Source organism: Grus americana, chromosome 1 (assembly GCF_028858705.1).
Source record: "Grus americana isolate bGruAme1 chromosome 1, bGruAme1.mat, whole genome shotgun sequence".
Classification (NCBI taxonomy): Eukaryota; Metazoa; Chordata; class Aves; order Gruiformes; family Gruidae; genus Grus; species Grus americana.
Genome location: NC_072852.1, coordinates 148,084,472 through 148,103,646, shown reverse-complemented (window position 1 = coordinate 148,103,646; position 19,175 = coordinate 148,084,472). Strand labels below are relative to the sequence as shown.

General features: G+C 45.5%; 3 protein-coding genes across 3 annotated transcripts; 2 read left to right on the top strand and 1 right to left on the bottom strand.

Moving 5' to 3' along the window:
- Positions 1-2,381: 2,381 nt before the first annotated feature.
- PDCL3 (phosducin like 3) lies at positions 2,382-9,680 on the bottom strand. The gene is made up of 6 exons (XM_054813680.1): positions 9,518-9,680; positions 7,948-8,077; positions 7,178-7,268; positions 6,374-6,517; positions 5,023-5,231; positions 2,382-2,801 (listed from the first exon to the last, which is right to left on the bottom strand). Exons 1-6 carry the CDS (start codon positions 9,521-9,523, stop codon positions 2,659-2,661), a joined length of 723 nt encoding a protein of 240 aa, XP_054669655.1. The 5' UTR covers positions 9,524-9,680; the 3' UTR covers positions 2,382-2,658.
- A 4,665-nt stretch (positions 9,681-14,345) lies between these two features.
- LOC129201853 (histone H2A-beta, sperm-like) lies at positions 14,346-14,765 on the top strand. The gene has a single exon (XM_054813681.1). The coding sequence runs from the start codon at positions 14,346-14,348 to the stop codon at positions 14,763-14,765; it is 420 nt and encodes a 139-aa protein (XP_054669656.1).
- Positions 14,766-18,465: 3,700 nt separating this feature from the next.
- LOC129204408 (histone H2A-beta, sperm-like) lies at positions 18,466-18,879 on the top strand. The gene has a single exon (XM_054820401.1). The coding sequence runs from the start codon at positions 18,466-18,468 to the stop codon at positions 18,877-18,879; it is 414 nt and encodes a 137-aa protein (XP_054676376.1).
- Positions 18,880-19,175: the final 296 nt, after the last annotated feature.

The window sequence follows — 19,175 nt, the reverse complement described above, 5'->3', positions numbered from 1 at the left end:
CAGTGCCTGATTCATCAGGCATAAGCCCTTCTGGTGAGGGGGCACCATCCCATCTAAGATGACTTACTGTGCAGATAAGGAAACAAGAATCACTGTGCCAGTGCAGACAAGAACAAGCAGGAAGCTTTTGAGGAAGACTTACAGAGTTTCTGGAACCCCGTTTCCAGAAGGGAGTTCAAGCCACATACTCTAAGCTGGGAGCCACTGGCTAAGGTCCTTGCAAGCTGGTATGGTCTAGTTAAGAGATGCTGTCCTTCAGCTTTCTCTATTATTAGCTCTGATAGATCCATAGTTAGTATCCCAGGGCTATCTCTGAAACGCAGGTTCTCCCGACTGAACAAGCTTTGGATCAAGCTCTGGACAACAAACTCCTGTGTCTTTAGTTATTCTAGCTCAAGGTCTTGCTGCCTGTGCAAGATGCAAAGGACAGAGGGAGCCAGTCAAGCACCGGGACAATCTGAGGAGTCTTCAGCCCTAGATGTTTCCAAGGCCCTAGAGGACAGAGCCCTCAGAACCCTATCCAAATGTAGTGGTTGCCCTGCTTTGAGCTCCTCCTGCTCTAGCCATGAATCATAAGTGGTCTAGAAGACAGTGAAAGGGCAGCTGCAACATTATTGCTACTTTGCCTCCATAGAGGTGCTGAAGTGGGAGACAATAAAGAACGAATAATAGAAGTAAAAAAGTATCCAAAGTGTTGTCTACTCTTAAAATTAGATTTCAAATTGAAGTTGTCACACCAGGGATACAAGATGGATTGCAGATTCTACCTCCCCTTCCTAGAAGGTCTGATAAACTTTAAATTAAAAAACAAGTTGAGAAAAGTGTGGCAGCTGCGCCTGCATCAGCTATTCAGACAGCTTAACAGCAGCAGATCTAGAGGGAGAGGCTGAGGATATGACATCCATTCCACACAGATTTCAGACAGCCTTATTTCAGGATAGCTTTGGCCTAGGTCTTTGGACAAAATGCCCTTTGGGGAGCTGCTCCTCTAGACAGTTTCCTCCAAAAGGAACCCAGTCCACATGCTCAGCAGTCACTTCAAAGCACAGTTAAATGAGGACAAGCAAAAGATAAGCAAAATAAGCAGGCTTCTATGGGAAGGAGGAGATGTCATCTTCCTAGATTTGAAGAACATGCAGGTAAGTACAGAAAAGCATCAGGTCTGAGAGTATTTTGGATAGTCCAATGTCAAGAGATGTGGCAGTGTGTATGTACAACAACAATATTCAATATTTATCAGCTTGTATCCCACTGCATTTGGCTCACTTGCTCAGTTTTAGTGTTTTAGCTATGCTGTCAAAAAACACACAAAAGAGACTTAAGTGACACTCAAATCACCATCTGGATCTCAAAGAAGCAGCTCTCCATCAGGATCTTACAACTTCACCTGAAGTTTAAGGAACAGTTATTTGCTGTTTGAACTACACACCACTTTGACTGGGGAGACAGAGTACAGAAAACATGCTTAAAAGTTGCTACAAACTAAAACAAAACTAAAATTTAAAAAAAAAAAAAAATCACTGCTTATTGAGCATTGCATTCTGTGCCATCCACCCACAGAATCCATCAGCATTATAACAAAATGTCCTTGGGGCAGCCTTGTTAGCAAAAGCTCTTGGAGCTTGTTAGCCCAAGAGCAGACAAATTGAAAGTGCAGGTGGACATTAAATCCAACCCAAACCAAGCAAGTAGCTCTGAGTGTCAGCAGATCTGTAATTAAGGTGGTATTTCAGTTCTTTCTTTTCTAAGGCTCCAATATTATTACTATACCTAGAAGATGGAAGGCTTTAATATAGAAAGACATCAGATCTTCAAATATTGTTTTCCCTCCCATCTGGCAATGGTACTACTTAGTAATGCATCTGCCTTCTGATTTTGTGGAAGAAGTCAGCAATTCCACACTCGAGCGCCACCACCTTGAATCTTCTTTCCCAATTAGCAGATAAGCCGGTGCAGGAAGCTCAGCCCCCACAAAAGGCAAAATGCCACTGCTAAATGAGAGGGGGTTCTGGACTCAGCAGGTCCCAGGAGATGCTGGCCATCACCAAGGCATCACTCAAGATGTTTGGGGTCCCCCTCTCCCTGCTTCGTGCTGGGCTCCCACAAGCATGCCCCTGGCAAAGGGCCACATGCCATCTTCAGCAGCACTCGCATCATGGGTCACCTCACCCAGCTCTCCAGGCAATCCAGGCTGTCTGACATCTATGCATGATGAGCCAAGAGAAGGCCCAACTAAGTGCTATAACCAATGGTTTAAGACCAGCTATTTAGACTCAATTTACACAAGCTTATCAAAACCAGTGCACTTAAGGCCCCTTCATATTTCAGATTTTTTAAAGAAATCAGCAATTTACTAAAAAAATAGTAACAAGAGACCTCTGTTTCTACTGATGTCTATATTTAAAAACTTTGAGTAATATTTACTCAGGTTTTGTAATATAAAACGTCTATCAGAATCTTAAGTGAAGCTGCAATAAATTTGGTGGTGTGGTGTTTTTTTTAAATAAACTTTTTAGTTTCTAGAAGTTTCTAGATGAATGGCTGTCTTGAAATACTACTCTTCTGGGGCTCAGCAAGATCTTGATGAGTGTCTCCAGTGCTTTAGGTGGGAACACTGGCTGCAACTGTACTGTGTCAATCTTGGTGCCAATGCAGAAGTTAGTCATCCTCTGAGTCACTCTCCCCCCTGGCTGGGACACACGCCCTGATTGAGGACATGAGCTGGTCCTGGATCTGCTTCCTGGGGTTCTCCTCAAGATCTGTCTTGATGGCGCCTGACTCCGAAATCTTCCACTCCAATTCTGTGGAGAGCAAAACAAGAGAACCATGAACGTAGGGGAGCAAACTGGAAAAAGCCCACCCTTGCTCCCCCAGCTGACTTCTCCCATCACCCTGCCATCACCACCACCAAAAACAGGGCCCTGCTCTATTCCTTCCCTTCCTCTCCCACCCCCAGGCCCCTGCCCCATCTCTTGCACCCACTCTGGCCGAGCCCTCCCTTCACAGTCACTAGTGCCAGCACAGGCTTCAGACCAGGGTACTGCTCCGCAGCCCACTGGTGGCATCTCCCCCTACTCTACAACTGGGAGTGTAAAGAGGTGACTGAGACAGAGCAGCAGCTTTAGATGAGGCAGCCCTCCTGCTGCAAGTGAATCCCATCTCCTTCTAACCACATAAGGGCGAAAAAACAGGTTTGCACATTTACTGCTGGTGAAGGAATACTGCTCATGGGTTACAGCTGTTTGTATCACGTACCAAGTTAATCACAGTCACAAGAGGCAGGGAATAGATTTGCTGAGGGGCAAAAAAATGTAGCAATTCCATTTACACATCTGAATTATAGGTATTTTTCAGGGATGTACTTTATAAACAAAATTCACCCCTTTCCCACTACACCATGCACTGATTATTAGTTCCTTAGTATGACAGTAAGAGAGAGTCCACCATCAGTAGTAGGCCTATTACTATGTAGACTCAAATTGGATTGCTTCCCAGAAGTGGTAGAAAGTCAATACAACACATTCAGTTGGAACCTTTCTCCTAGTCCTGCTGGCAACCCTACCATTAAATCCAATTTCCTTCAGACATTAGAGTAACAAATACAACCTCACGCTTTCTTTAATCTCCAGTGGAAGTCACCTAGGCTCAGGGGAGAAGGAAGAAATAAAAGAAAGTGCAGAGTTTCAGTACCCAGCTTTCTGTGATGACTGAATTAAGCTGGTTCAGTCACCCTTGGAACCCCCAAAAATCAACTATTTATGTGCTAAAAAAAGGGCAAAAGCTAACTCCAGGTTCCGCTATACTGCTCACTTCAGTGCATAATTAGGCAACCACTGTAGTTAGAGTTAGCTGTTCTCAAATTACCCATCTCATTGGTGGTATTTTTCCCCTTATGACAGTTCAAGGCAGGGGAGCATTTTCTACTGCACATGTTCAAGATATCCTGTAAACTTCAGGGGTTTACTAAAAAAAAAAAGTCTCTTTTCATCCTACCCCAGTGACATGCTGTTTGTCTGTGGTTCACTTGAGAGATGCACCTGAAGCCTGACCTTGAAAAAGCTTGAAGCCATCTGGACCGATATGCCTACTCAGAAAGCCAATAAGTATCCTTTTAACTTAAGTAAAATCCACTAGGTTACATCTGAGTTGCATTTGCTTTCCAAGAAGAGCCTTTTTCACTGCTGACCCCTGTCTTCAAGCACTGCTGTAGGACAGCATCCCCAACCAACCACCTCCAAACAGCAGCTTTGACTGGAGAGCCATGGCGTTCTGCAAGACCTGCTGTACCAGGCCACCACCCTCACCTCCCAAAGCACATCACACTGATGAGGCTGCATGACCCCCGGCCCACTAAGACAGGCAAGAAGAAATAGTCTAGGAAAAAACACAACCTCCAGGAAAGGTAACACCCTCTCCCCGTGGACTCCTGTGCCCCCTGAAGCACTGAGGCAGGAGCTTAATGTGCTGCCATCTCTGGGAGATGGCAAGAGGAAAAGGAAGCAGCCCAATTTCAGGCTAGCAGCCCCATTTGGACAAGCAGACAGGGTCTCCTTAAAGGTTAATGAGGAGCCGAGCCTGGGCATCAGGAAGGCACAACAGACAAATACATGCCATCGGCTTGAAAATGAAGCAAGAAGCCCTACAATGCAATAGGCGAGCACCAGTTATCAAGTGCACAGATTATCAAGTAATCGGGGGCAAGGTCAGTCACTCAGGAACAAAAGCCTCAAAGGATGTGTGTGGGTACTATATGCCCTTTCAATATATTGAGGAAAGTTTGCTCACAAGACACAGGGTGTGAATGCTTGCGCACACACAAAATAAATATATGTTGGCCCAGTCAGCCACTCACTGCTTTTATAAGATAGCCTTAAGCACGCGTTGTTCAGCTATAGGGCTAAAAAAAGAAATAATTCTAATATAGTTTTTAATACCTCCCTTCTCCTCATAATCCTCACTTCTCTCATTCCCAACAAAGCAGTTTTGCTTTTCCTTTGGAAAACTGGAGATGCAGACACTCACCATCCCTTGTCAAGTTCATGCCACCAAACACCAAAGGTCCAATGAACTGAGCTTTGATGTCTCCCTCCAGGTAGACAAATATCGTAGGCAGGTTCTTATCAGGGTAGTTGGGAATGCAGGTGGTAGAGATAGCTTTGATGAATTTCACGTCTCTGAACTTCCTTGCAAGCCCGCTCATATGTTGGTTTATTAAGGCACAGAGTGGAATTCTGTAAAGAGCAGCAACAGACACATATAAGAAAAAAATAAAAAGACAAATTAGGCAATAATCTGCTCCAGAAGAAAGGTCAGAAATATCAGCTCAATGAGTAGCATTTATGGAAAGATGAACGTACCAGAAGAAACTTCTGAATACTTTTGTTGTCCAGTATTTCAGCATTCAAAGGAAGTCAGCATCACTGAAGGTTTTAGTGGTGGTTTTGCCATTGGGTTTTTTTTTTTTTTTGGGGTGGGGAGGGTGTGGTGGTGGGGGGGATTGTTTTAAGATATTAGCAATACAACCCTCCCCTCTGTAATACAGAGAAATTGGTTTATGAAGATATGATATTTAGAAATTGCATGAGCAAAATAGAAAGAAAAACAGCTCCCGTATGCAAATGATGTCTCAAGTTGTGCCAGGGGAGGTTTAGATTGGATATCAGGAAAAATTTCTTCACCAAAAGGGTTGTCAGTCATTGGAACAGGCTGCCCAGGGAAGTGGTTGAGTCACCATCCCTGGAGGTATTTAAAAGACGCGTAGATGTGGCGCTTAGGGACATGGTTTAGTGGTGGACTTGGCAGTGCTAGGTTAACAGTTAGACCTGATGATCTGAAAGGTCTTTTCCAACCAAAATGATTCTATAATAAACACCTGTGAGGCAATTAGAAACAGTGAACAAAATCAAGTATTTCTAACCCTTTCCAGAAAATTCTAACAACTTATCAGACCATTTTGTCAAGTTTTTCCATCATGCTGACAGGACCAAAAAACCTGCTCGCTCCATTTTTATGGATCTAGAAACCAGGCTACGGACATACAGCGATCCTTCTAATGCACAGTCCCTCACACTTTATCCAGAGTAATTTCCAAAGCTCAGTACTTCAGTGGCAGCGATTGCCTCTATGGTAGATGTATGGTACAAGTCACGCTGTGCTGTATAGATGTCTAAAAAAGCCACAACACTTCATGGTAACATCATTTCAGAGCTAAGTTCAGCAGTCTGGAATCAACAGTAATGAAATTACTAATGCGATTTTTTTTTTCTTAGAACTCCAGAATCAGTTCCTTAATTTCTACCATAACTATGCATTTGTCTAGAGTATTTTCAGCTATTGACAGTGAAAGGTTTAAAGGTTAAAAACAAATTCTTACCCCTGTTTGTAGAGGTGCAGGACTACCCATATACCTTTTCCAGCTTTGGTGACCTCTTGAACATAATCTTTTCCCGAAATCTCCAAAACTTCCCCAAATTTATTCTTCATTTGTGCTGCTTTCATTTCTGCTAACCTTTGCTGCCTGAACAGCAGGGAATGGGAAAGAGTGAGAATGAATGCATTTTTGACAGAACAACAATTAAACAAGCTGGTTGAAACCTACACTTCAGAGGCACATTACAGACTTCTTCAGACACCAGAGCAACAAAAGCAAGTTGACATAGTCAACAGGTGCTCTTATATTTGCATGACTAGTTAAAGCTGCCAACATGCAAGAAGTACAACTATGCTTCATGAATTTTTTTCCTCATTTCTGCCCTCAGCAGACATTTCTTCTGCAGATACACTTCCAAACTAAATGGCAAAAATTACAAGAGATGGTAGGGATAGAGATAATGGAAAGCCAACACTGTAATTATATAAATCTGCAGCACCCTGATCTCATTCATACAAAAACTGAGAAATCTTGGAGGTGATTTTCAAAGCTCTCAGAATCCCCAGCCATGCACTCCACAGGTGCACATTATCTCTGCAAATCTAGGTGGTAGATAAAGGACACTGAATTTAAACCCAGTTATCCTATTAAAGACACTTAGAAGCTCTACGAGGCACCAGAAACACAACCCACTTTTTCTATTATCAGACCTAACAACATTCTTCCTCTCTTCAACAATATCTAGCAGCATATAAAAGAAAAACCCTCCAATTTTCATTAGAGCCAAATTCTGCATGCTGCTCTGACCTGTACATTTCAATAGCTTTCTCATCTTCCTCATTAAATTCATCTTCATTCTCTTCTAGCTCTTCCAGAGTCATGTCCTCATAAGTTTTCACTAGAATGGAAGAAACATCAAATCAGCAAAAACCTCATTCCAGGATTAAAACTCATCAGTCCAATAGAATTTATTTACTTAAGGACAGATTAACTATGGGAAATACAGCTTTTTTTAAGTATTATTGCTACTAGATTTTTAGAAAATATTACACACTGCAGACACATAGCTGGAAAGACAATGATGTAAAGGACTCTGAGCTGAAGGCTGACTAGACTAGCACACAAGTACCTGAGCTAGCTTTCAAGTTTGGTGGCTGCAGCAAAGACGTACCTAACACACCCAACACAGCAGGTGTGCCTGAACAACGGAGGAAGCATACAACAGGTAATGTCATGAGATACTTCTACTTGCACATTCACATGGCAAACTCCCTTTGCACTGTTCTTACTTCAGTTTTCAAACATTTACTTCTATAAAAATATGGAGCTGACATCTAGAACAAATCTTTCCTGTGCTGGAAGAATCCACATGTTCAGGAACATATTTGTTTGATGCTGTTAACAGATGATGACCCTATAGGAGACACAGCTTCGGTATCCCTTACAGACATGGACAACGACACATTGCTTTCCAGGCACGTACACATTACTGCTGGCCATTTCTTTGTACAAGCTTCCCCCAGGAGCCATTCCAAGACTTGCCTTGCTCCTGCTGCCGAGTTGGCCTGGTCACTCACCAAGAGACTTCTGAAGGATGGCAAGCTGCTCCTCTTCCTTTGCACGCTCCTGTTCCTCCACGTTTTCCTTTGGAGGAAGGATACCTTTCTTGCGCAGAATGTCATTCCACTCTGTGTCTTTATTTGGGTCCTACAACAGAACAAGAAATGGGTGATGTGCATTCAAGGAGAACTTTGCCACCTCCAGAAGTTAACGCAGGCAAGTTTTTCCAAGAGACAGAGCATACTGCTAAAGTGGCAACTGTCTGGATGGCACCAGACGGTCACAGTGTCCATCCTCCTGATGCTGAGGCTTCTTCACCACCCTAGACCGGTACCCTGAAGAGTGACTTTACTTTATTCCATCCCACTCACAGCATATATAGGTATAAAAGTTTGAAGCATTGTAACCGTCGTTGCAGCTCTCACAAGGTGAGAGGAAAGGGGAGGAAAGCAACTGGGTGACAAGGAAGCATGCTGGCCACAGTGCTCGTGTACGGAGCCTCAGCAGAACAACAGGCCACCAAATCAGCGGTCACTGCACTGGAAAGCCCCGGTGAGAAGACACACAGGCATCAGCCCTGCAGATCTAACCCTGGATACATGGCAAGTCTTCTCTGTAGATTCAAGTCAGTGTGACTACACGAGTGCTTAGAGAGAAGCAAGTCCATTGCTAAGGAATCACATCTAAACCTATGCCTAGACTGTTCTTAAAAGTTAAAAAACCCCAAAGACAAAAACACCAAGAACACCAAACCACGTCACTTTCAAATAATTGCAATCCTGAAAAACGAGGCTAACAAGCACTCATTTATTGTTGAGAAACTCGGTAGAAGTTTTTCCAGGTTAGACAGTGATTTTATTTCTTTAAACACCTGAAAATTCAGTGGTAAGCACTCACAGGCTGGTTTTGGTTCCTTACTGTCTTGACCTAAGTTAGCTTTGAAAGCTGAGTACAATATCTACTGCTTTGCTGTCACTTGTAGCAACACACCTTACACTAGGTCTGCTCAAGGCCACATCTCATCTCTAGACCAAAACACAGTACTTCTTGACTACTCCCCCACCCAAAGAAACCCCCAAAAATCAAAACAAAAAACCCCAGAGTAGCATAGCAAGTAGCAGGCCAGATTTTCTTTTTTTGTCTTCGACTGTGGCCATTTTCCCCTCAACATAGCATTTCACAACGTCTACTGTCGTTTATCAACATACTGATAAAGTGCTTAAAACACCCACACACCCATCTGCTTACTACTGTAGCAAAATAAAAACCGTATTTAAAGAAAAAAAAAATACACCACCACCAAAAAAAACCCCAGCAAACCAGGACAAAACCAAGCCATGGAGCTTCACAGCAAGACCGCCACATGACAGACACCTCCGCCCCCAGAAAGGGGGATGAAACCGGACTCCCCCCGCCCCACGGCTGCTCCGCCGGTGAGGCGGCCCATGGCTGCCGGCGGGGCCCGAGGCCGCCCGCCCGCCCTCCGCGCCGGTGGTGACCACGCACGGTGCCCGGCCCCAGCTCTTCGCCCGGGCGGGCTCCCCCCGCACATCGGCCGCGGTGCACGGAGCTCCCCCGGCTACTTACCTGCATCCTGCCGGCGGGGCCGGGGCCGGGGCCGGGGCCCGGTCAGTAGCGGCGGCAGCGGGGCTAGGCAAGGCCGGTCCCGGCGTGCGCGGCGCGGCCGGAGGAGGCGGCGCTCCCCGGCGGGGCGGGCGCAGCACCGCTGCCTCTTCCCGTACCGCCTAATAAGGCCAGTCCCGGCAGCGGCGCGGCGTGGGTTTGTGGGAGCTGCTCGGGGCAGGCGGGCCCCGGGGAACCGCGAGGGGAAGCAGCGGGGCTGGGGGGCTCACGGCTAGATGAGTTCACGGGTTTAAACTCTTGCTGTGGGGTCTTTTCTTCCCTCTTCTTCTCCCTTACCACCAGCATTTCCCGTAGCCGCCACAGTGCCGGTTTTTAAAAGGTCCGGGTCCCCCCGCTGCATCTGCACGGGTCCGACCCCTGCTCCTAACGGGGATCCCGCTTCGTTTCCCGGGCAGGGAGCCCCGGCACGCACACCGTGAAGAGCAGCGTGATTTAGAAGCTCCTTCCCCGCCCGTCCGGGCTCCCCCGGCCGCGGGCCCCGCTGCTCCCCGTCCCTCTGCAGGCAGAAAGGTGTGGGTGCCTCATGGAGCAGCCCGAGGCTGACGGGCACCACTCCCTCCAGCCGTGGTGGGCACCCGGAATCACAGAAGGGTAGGGGTTGGAAGGGACCTCTGGAGATCACCTAGTCCAACCCCCCTGCTAAAGCAGGATCACCTAGAGCAGGCTGCACAGGATCGCATCCAGGTGGGTTTTGAGTATGTCCAGAAAAGGAGACTCCACAACCTCTCTGGGCAGCCTGTTCCAGTGCTTGGTCACCCTCACAGTGAGGAAGTTTTTCCTTGTGTTGAGATGGAACTTCCTCTGTTCCAGTTTGTGCCAATGTCCCCTTGTCCTGTCGCTGGGCACCACTGAGAATCGTAGGATCATAGGATATCCTGAGTTGGAAGGGACCCATAAGGATCATCGAGTCCAACTCCTGGCTCCACACAGGACCAGCCGAATCAGAGCATATGACTGAGAGTTATCCAGATGCTTCTTGAACTCAGTCAAGCTTGGTGCTGTGACCACTTCCCTGGGGAGCCTGTTCCAGTGCCCAACCACCCTCTCTGAAGAACCTTTTCCTGATATCCAACCTAAACCTCCCCCATCGCAGCTTCTTTCCGTTCCCATGGGTTCTGGTCACCAGAGGGAGGAGATCAGTGCCTGCCCCTTTGTTCCCCGCCATGAGGAAGCTGTAGGCCATGATGAGGTCTCCCCTCAGTCTCCTCTAGGCTGAACAAACCAAGGGACTTCAGCGTCTCTTCATATGTCTTCCCCTCTAGACCCTTCACCATCCTTGTTGCCCTCCTTTGGACACTCTCCAATAGTTTTATGTCCTTTTTGTACTGTGGCACCCAAAACTGCGTGCAGTACTCGAGGTGAGAAGAGTCTGGCCTCATCCTCTTGACACTTGCCCTTTAGATATTTATAAGTATTGTTCAGGTCCCCTCTCAGTCTTCTCCAGGCTAAACAGCCCCAGCTCTCTCAGCCTTTCCTCATAAGAGAGATGCTCCAGTCCCCTCATCATCTTTGTAGCCCTCCGCTGGACTCTCTCCGGTAGTTCCCTGTCTCTCTTGAACTGGGGACCCCAGAACTGGACACAGGACTCCAGATGTGGCCTCACCAGGGCAGAGTAGAGGGGGAGGACAACCTCCCTTGACCTGCCGGCCACGCTCTTCCTAATGCACCCCAGGATACCATTGGCCTTCTTGGCCACGAGGGCACACTGCTGGTTCATGCCAGCGCTCGTCCCCAGGCCTGCAAGCAGCTGTGCCCGTGCGTCACCGCACGAATGCTTCTGGAGGAGTTTTGTAAAAAGGGTACATTTCTGAGTCTGTATTAAAGCATCACTCAGCAAACACTGAGGAGTGGGTTGAGGGTGGTGACCCCAATCCATTTGGGATCAACACCCCATTCCCTAAAAATGGGCGCCTCTGCCCTTTCAAAGAATGGAGCAGACTGTGTGCTTTCTTCCCAAAGACACGCCGCAGAGGAGAAGGGGGAAAAGGCCCGCTCCCACCTCCCCCTCCTTTTATGCTCTAGCCGGATGGTCAGCACACTCGCCCAGAAAGGGGGAGCCCAGCTCTGAGTCCCCAGAAAAACACCCCCACACAACCTGCCAGCAAGCCTTGAGACTGTGTTTGTTCTGGGCATGCAGAGAAACAACTGTATCTCCGCTCCGCCAAGGGCCTGAAATGGAAATTCAGAAGCCCTGTTATAACACGTTATAACATCATGGACATCTCATTAACACCCATGTATCCTGAAGCATGCTGGGGCACTTACCCTCTGCTAAGCCTGGTTTACTGAAGGGAAGGCACAGCCACCTTTTCTGCCTCTGAATTAAAAGAAATGAATAGCTGTGCTTTGAGAGGACATCAGTCCTTGCGGTGAGCATTTGGACACATGGAGGGTGCCCCATACCCATCTCCCAGGGCCCCGAGTTGGAGGAAGACTCAGCCTCACCCAGCTTGGACTAAACGCTCATCCTTGTGGGAAAAGTGGCTGGCTGAATGATAGATGGAGCCACAAATACAGATGATGTGAGAACTTTAAATCAGAAAACAAAGGGCTATGGAGCCTTCTGGTAGGGCAGCATGTGAGCTAAAGTTTTCAGGAACACGATTTTGCAGTCTTCTGCAGGTGCTCCAAAGTCTTTAGGCTCTGACTCGCAGTTAGTACCCGGCATGCAGAACCGAAGGCTTAGCTGTCAGTGCCAGTTTTGCTGTACGCATGTTTTGTCAGAGCCTGGGCTTTCAGGAGGACGTGCTGCTTTAATAGTCATCTTCTGTGGCTGAAATACCATTCACACCCACGGCTCTTGTATGTTGCTGGTTGGAACCTATTTTGAACACCAGAAAACAAACACAGAAAGAGCATAGGCAGGGAGTATGCACTCATTTTTTAAAAACTGCTCAAAAATATTCATTTGCATTAGGTGAGATTTTTGCCCAGGTCAGCTGAGAGGGACTTGTCAAGGACCTTTGGCATCTGAACCCTTGTGTTCCCACAGTAAACCCTGAGCCCCATCTGGGGCAGAGAGTTACCAGAAGAGGGGGCAGAAGCCCAGATCCGAGGAGCAGCCCCATCGCATCCCTTGGTAGGGCTCGGACACCATGTGAACAAAGCATAACTCTCTCTGCCCAGGGCAGACATAAAGCAATACACATTTTCCCCCCTCCCACCTAACTACAAATACATAGTATTTATAAAGCACGTTTCCCCTATGTACTTTTTTTATCAAGCTTCAACAGGAAAGAGAGGACTGTTTTTACACACGGCGTACAGACAGAAATACTCCAGCCAGAGTGGGTGAGAGCTGGCAGTGTCACAGTGAGACTGAAATATAGCTGTGGCTCAGCCCTTGGAGACAGCCTAGCTTCTCCCTCCCCCAGAGAATTTGCTTCTGGGCATCTATAACTTATTTCTTCCTTTCTCCCAAATTAGGGGTTAGAAGGAAGATGAACCACATGTGAGAATGACTCAGGTGTCCAGGTGACCTACTGATGAGGAGAAAAAGTTGCTGATAAAAAGGTTCTGCCCTGGGGGTAGGGAGTATGGGGTTATGTGGCTTGTATGCCTTTGAGTGCAAGCTGTAGCAAGGTACAGACAAGGCCAAAATAAGACTTTTTGAAGGTAATGAGATTTATTTTGCATTTATAATACATAGTGAAAGATTTGGGGTTATTGCAGACTTTCTGTTAGTTTGTAAGTTAGTTAGTTGTGTTTGTAGCACAGTATGTCTGTAATGTAATTAAAATGTGAAAATTATTGTCTGATAATAGGGATAAAGAGTTATGGCTTGGTTTGCTTGGATTTTGTTATGGGCTGGGATTTTTTGGGGGTTTTTGTTCCTTCCTCCCAAATCTTATTCTGTTTTTTTCTTAAATATTTAAACATCACTATAAAAACTAAACAAAACCCCACATGTTAATCTAGTGATAGATGTCTTTGTGTGTTGCAAACAGCTGTGCTAGAAGCTAACTGTTGTCTTTACAGATTAGAAATGTTATTTAAATGAGTAGTTTTGCCACTCTGATTGCAAGAGTGTTCTAACTGAACTGAATTTCCTTAATCTCAAATAAATAGATAGTAATATCTATTCTTCAGACAGCATTGTGCTGCCCAAGTCAATTTTTCCTTTTCCTGCTGCAGAACACCTCCAGAATTCTCATAGCAGCCAAGTAATATCCCTTGGGGAATTAATTTAGAACTTTGTATGAAAACCTCTTGGAGTATTTTGGGTATAAGATGCTGTGGGCTGTAGGAATTCTTCAATTGTTAGATTTAAAATGGAAGAAAGATCTAACTTGGTAATGGAAGAATTTAGAGTACAGACTCCTCTTAGAAGAGGTAGGCTTGGCCTCAAGTTAGCTTCGAGGTAACAGTTCTATGGTGTTTAAGAAAATCTTATTGAAGAAGACCTACTGTGCTTCAATCCCAAATACATTCCAAGTAGCAGGGAAAAGCCTCTTCTTTTGAGCTCTTCATATCTACTTAAATAAACTTTCCTTCACAGGTTGTTAGACAACTCTGTTTTTACAATGAGGCCTCTCTCCTAAAAAGTAGACTGTAAAAGGGTAGCAGTAGTTAAATCTTAGCTCTGCTATTCATGAACTGTGGTGTGTGGTGCTTTCTTTCCTCAAGAAAAGAACAAGCTTTCTTCCTGATGTGAAAGAGCAGAAAGTATAACTCACGTTGCTGTCATCTGCTTTAGCTATCAGTTAGGTGTAGCCCAAGCACCCGGGTAATTTGAAGATCTCCAACTTGTTGTGTCTCCTCACCTGTCAGAATGTCTGGACGTGGAAAGAAACAGGCAGTGGCTGGCAAACCTGGAGCTGCACTAAAGAAAACCAGATCAGCCAAGGCCGGTCTGCAGTTCCCCGTGGGTCGTGTCTACAGGCTCCTTAAAAGCGGGAACTACGCTGACAGGATCGGTCCTGGCGCTGCCATCTACCTGGCTGCAGTGCTGGAGTACCTGAGCGCTGAGATCCTGGAGCTGGCGGGGAATGCTGCACGGGAAAACAAGAAAGCCAGGATCCTACCTAGGCACATCCAGCTTGCCGTGAGAAACGATGATGAGCTGAACAAGGTCTTCTCCTGCGTGACCATCGCTCAAGGGGGGGTTATGCCAAATATCCTTTCGCAGCTCCTTCCCAAGAAAACTGTCAGAGATGCTTCGCCTTCTCAGGGACAAGTTGGTAGCCAGTGAAACTTGCTTTTCCTGGTCTGGTCTGTGCACTTATGGATGATGGGACTCAGTAGCACTAATTTGTATGTATTTACTTCTTTGTCAAGTATTTTTTTCCTGCTAATTTTAATGCATTTTTAAAGCTTGTAATAAAGTTTCTGGAATGCAACACTGTTCTCCTTTCTTTTCTCAGCTCCCCTTCCAGAGATGGAGGAACACAGAAAATGTCAAGGAAAAAAAAAAGTCTAGCATACCACCCAAATAACATGTACTTGACTTTAAGAAGTTTGCTTCTGAAAACATGTTGCAGGTAACTGCTGTGGAGCAGGCAGAGGAGTCAAGACACATGGCTGTTCACGTGAACTTTTCTTCCATTGCAGATTCATAGCACAACTAGCTCAGAGCCTCAGAGGTTGTTCAACTCTATCTTAGAAGGTAGTAACCCTATACTTTAAAGACTTATTGCTCGTAAAGTGTAATGAACAACTATCTCTGTTTAGACTGCTCTGACATAATGCTAAACCTCTATCCCCTCTGTCTTGTCATAACAAGTATAGGCAGTTTATTTAAAATCTGGTGCAATATTTGTGCTCTTGATAGAGGTGACTGTCTCACTTCTGTCTATCACTGCAGAAAAATGGAAGTCTCCATAGCTAAACAAGCCCTCAGGCCTTTGCTGACCCAAGTGATTGAAAGTCTTCCCCCAGGAAAGTGCCCAGAGTTTCTCTGTTCGTGGTGGGTGCTGAGGGTGCTGTTGAACTGGAAACCAGGGATCTGCTGCAGCTACAGTAGGGTCAGTCTACTAGTTAGGCAGTGTCTTACAGATTTCATAACATCTCACAGATAGAAAAGCTGGTTAGGACCAGCTTCCTAAACTGTAGCATGAACTTTTTATTTGAAAGAGATCTGCCTGTCCTGTTGAGTTTGACCTGGCTCCTTTATCCCCCACCCCAAGGCATGAGGGTGTCAGAGCCTCCTGCCCAGGTTTTATGATGCTGACAGACATCAGAGCTGTACACAGCTGAGTTAATGACTCACTCCAAGCTGTGCTTACACAGAAATGGGAAAAGAGGCTACCTGACTGAGCAGACACTGTGATTTCAGGGTGGTGGGCAGCTGGAACAGTTATTGTATGCAGCCTGGTTTTCAAGAGCAATTTGGTGAGACCTTGGCTGGCCTGCAATTAACCCAGCGAAGTGAGAAAAAGCAGAGGATGCTGTAGCAATGAGAAGTAAAAATGTCTGAGAGTAGATCTTAAGCTTTGTGCACATAGTAAAGATGTGCTATACGTAACTAGCCTTGTGCTGAGTGTTTATACCTGTAAATGGAGGGAGGGGGAAGCTTTAAAAGAGGTACATGAGAAATAAACACGTGAAACTCAAATTATTTCCTCCATTTGACCATGGCAAGGGAAAGCAGGCTTGAGAATACATTTTTTGCTTAGTCCAAAGAAATAATCTAAGGTTTGCAGTAATGGTAGAAGTCTCAAGCAAGGTACTAATTTTGTGCAGTTTTAAGCATGGTGCTTACAGCACCTTATGCTAATCTGGAGAACTGTGTGTCAGTCATCATGCTGCTCCTGTGACCCTGCTCTGCACCACACCAGACAGACCCTGCAAGACGTGGCCAGTGCTCAAGCAGCTTCTAGAAATGCCTTCACCTGCCATTTTCTGTATGGTAAAAGACACCAAGTGAGATGTGTGGCCCTACCTCTACTTACACCCAAAGATCGAGTTTGTAGTGAAGTACTGGTCCAATTCAAAAGTCAATTTTTGAAGTATTTATTTGATGAAGAACAATCTTGTTCGCTTTCTTCTAGCCAGTAGTTCAACCTATTTGTAAATTAACTACATAGCATAGTATTCTGAAAACTCACCCCTCTAGCTTCACAATAACAGAGGGAAGATGTCTCCTAACCCAGCTGCTCAGCAAAAGTTTCTGTTGGGCCAGGGCTCAACTTTCCAGTGCTCATGTATTAAAGAAAATTATTCAGCTGTCACCACACCCTTGACCCTAGAAAGGATATATTATGCCTTGCAACACAGCAATGCATGGCTTTGGGAAAAACTGGACAGTGTGACAGATGGGGCCAAGTCCTAGAAGAGAGAGAACCCAACGTCAGAGGTCCATGAGCTTCCCCAGGCTCTGCAGCGCAGTCACAAAGCAGCTTGGCCACTGCTGGCAGCACGAAGAATGGTGGGATGGGTTGCTGGGTTTGATTCTTGATGACTGCAGCAAGGTGAGGTGTGCCCCCTTCCAGCTGTAATAAATTAGCTGCCAATCAGAGATACTGCCATCCTCTGAGGCAGGAAATATTCAGCTTGTTTCCAGAGGAGATCAGCTAACAAGGTGCTAAGAAGCTCTACAAGGAGTAGGGATAAATCCTCATGTTCTCAGGGACTGTATGGAATTGCTCTTGTGTTGGGACCTTGATTGGTTTTTTTATTTTGAGGGGCTGAATCGTTGCTCACCCAGGTGGCATTAAATGATGCAAGAGCTGGCAATGATACGGCTACTGCTGTGGAGTTTAAAAAAGGGCAGCTCTTGCCAGAAATTGTGATTTGGGCAGTGTTGGGAAAGGAGCTAAGTCAGAAATCTTTTCAGGTGAGAGCCTGTTGTTAAGAAATAGCATGCTTTCTTTGTGTTAGATAATTTCTTGAGTGAAATAATGGTAGGTTGTGTAGGCTATTTTTAAAAGCTTATCTTTCTAAGGCCCACAAAAATCTGCTAAAATAACTTCTTATTGTATTTTTAAACACTTTGATGTCTGGTTTAGTTCCTCCCTGTATCTGGGTAGAGCTTCTCATTACTTAAAAAACAACTAATGATTAAAACTTGAGAACAATTCTATATACAAGAGCAGAAGTGTCCTGTGTTTGTTTTCCAGTTGCTTTGTATTATGCATTGAAGAGCAATTGGTATTACTCAATACCAGAGACTTTATGTCAGTAATAAGTGATGGGACTTGTTAGAAGGGATGCAATATTGTACAAGAAGATGGTACTTGTACATTTGTAGTAGCCTGATGCACAATGTGCTGAGTAGAGAAATTTTAGTGTCTGATGTAAAACAAAGCTTTTCTTCTTCCCATAAGTCTGGTTTCTGATTGTGGCCTGTTATTTTGCAGCAATAGGTCCCCTCACCTCTGGAAGGCAAGATCCATTTGAAGTGGTTTCCAGTAGGTGAAGTTCTTGTCTGTTGTTCTATTTCTGACAAATATATTAATTTCTAGCTCTGGCTCTCACAAGGTCGTCATTGCAGAAACTACTTAGGTTCCTTACCAGGGGTAAGTTCAACGAAGCTTCCCTGCAGGGTTTCTGAGCACTTGTAGGTATCTTGAAGCCTAGTTTGCTTAACCTTTTTCCTTAACAGCAGTCTTCTTTTGATACTGGGTCAGAAGACCTTGCTCCTAAGTTCTACTCTACTCTCTTGAAAAGTTTTGCAAATCCAGCAGATGGCTGGCCTGCTGCTCTGACTGAGCTTGGAGATGCCTCTTGGCCAGAAACTTGTCAGGCTCTCCTAGAGCAGCAGCCTGACCCATCTGCTCCTTCAGACAAAGGTATGAACAATTAGCAAACTTTCTGAGAAGGAAAAATTGACTTGCAAGATAATTAGAAAAGCAGTCAAAGTAGGAGGAAGGAAGAACTGAAATGCTTGGTTTCTGTGTTTATTTGTTTTGGTTTTGTAATTATTTTTCTTTTTATACTAGATTGATGTTAGAATGTCTGAACACGGGAAGAAAACCACAAAGCTTCTCCTTGTGCCAAAGAAAACCAGATCAGCCAAGGCTGGTCTGCAGTTCCCTGTGGGTCGTGTCTACAAGCTCCTTAAAAGAGGGAACTACGCTGACAGGATCGGTCTCGGCGCTGCCATCTACCTGGCTGCAGTGCTGGAGTACCTGAGTGCGGAGATCCTGGAGCTGGCAGGGAACGCTGCACGGGAAAACAAGAAAGCCAGGATCCTACCTAGGCACATCCAGCTTGCTGTGAGAAACGATGATGAGCTGAACAAGGTCTTCTCCTGCGTGACCATCGCTCAAGGAGGGGTATTACCTAATGTTCTTCCTGAACTTCTTCCTAAGAAGACCCTCTCACTTAAACTGCCTCACAAATACGTCCAGTCACAGGAGTTCTAGCTGCCACCAGGCTCCTGACCTTGTGGTGGTGGTAACTCTGGCTTTCTCCACAGCTCAGAGATTTTTGTGCTGTTTGGCATTTTTGGTCTAAATTCGTGTGAGTGTCTACCTGCATGCATGTTTGAAAAGGTGCTAAAGACAGGGTTGCTAGTTAGGTTTCCCTAGCTACGTCCTTCAAAAGAAAGTCGTCAACAGACCACTTCTATGAATAAATAAGTGTCCATCTTATTCCCTTCTATAAAATGTTTGTTGCATCAAACAGAAGATTTTCTTTGACAGTGTACTTAGCTAAAGAT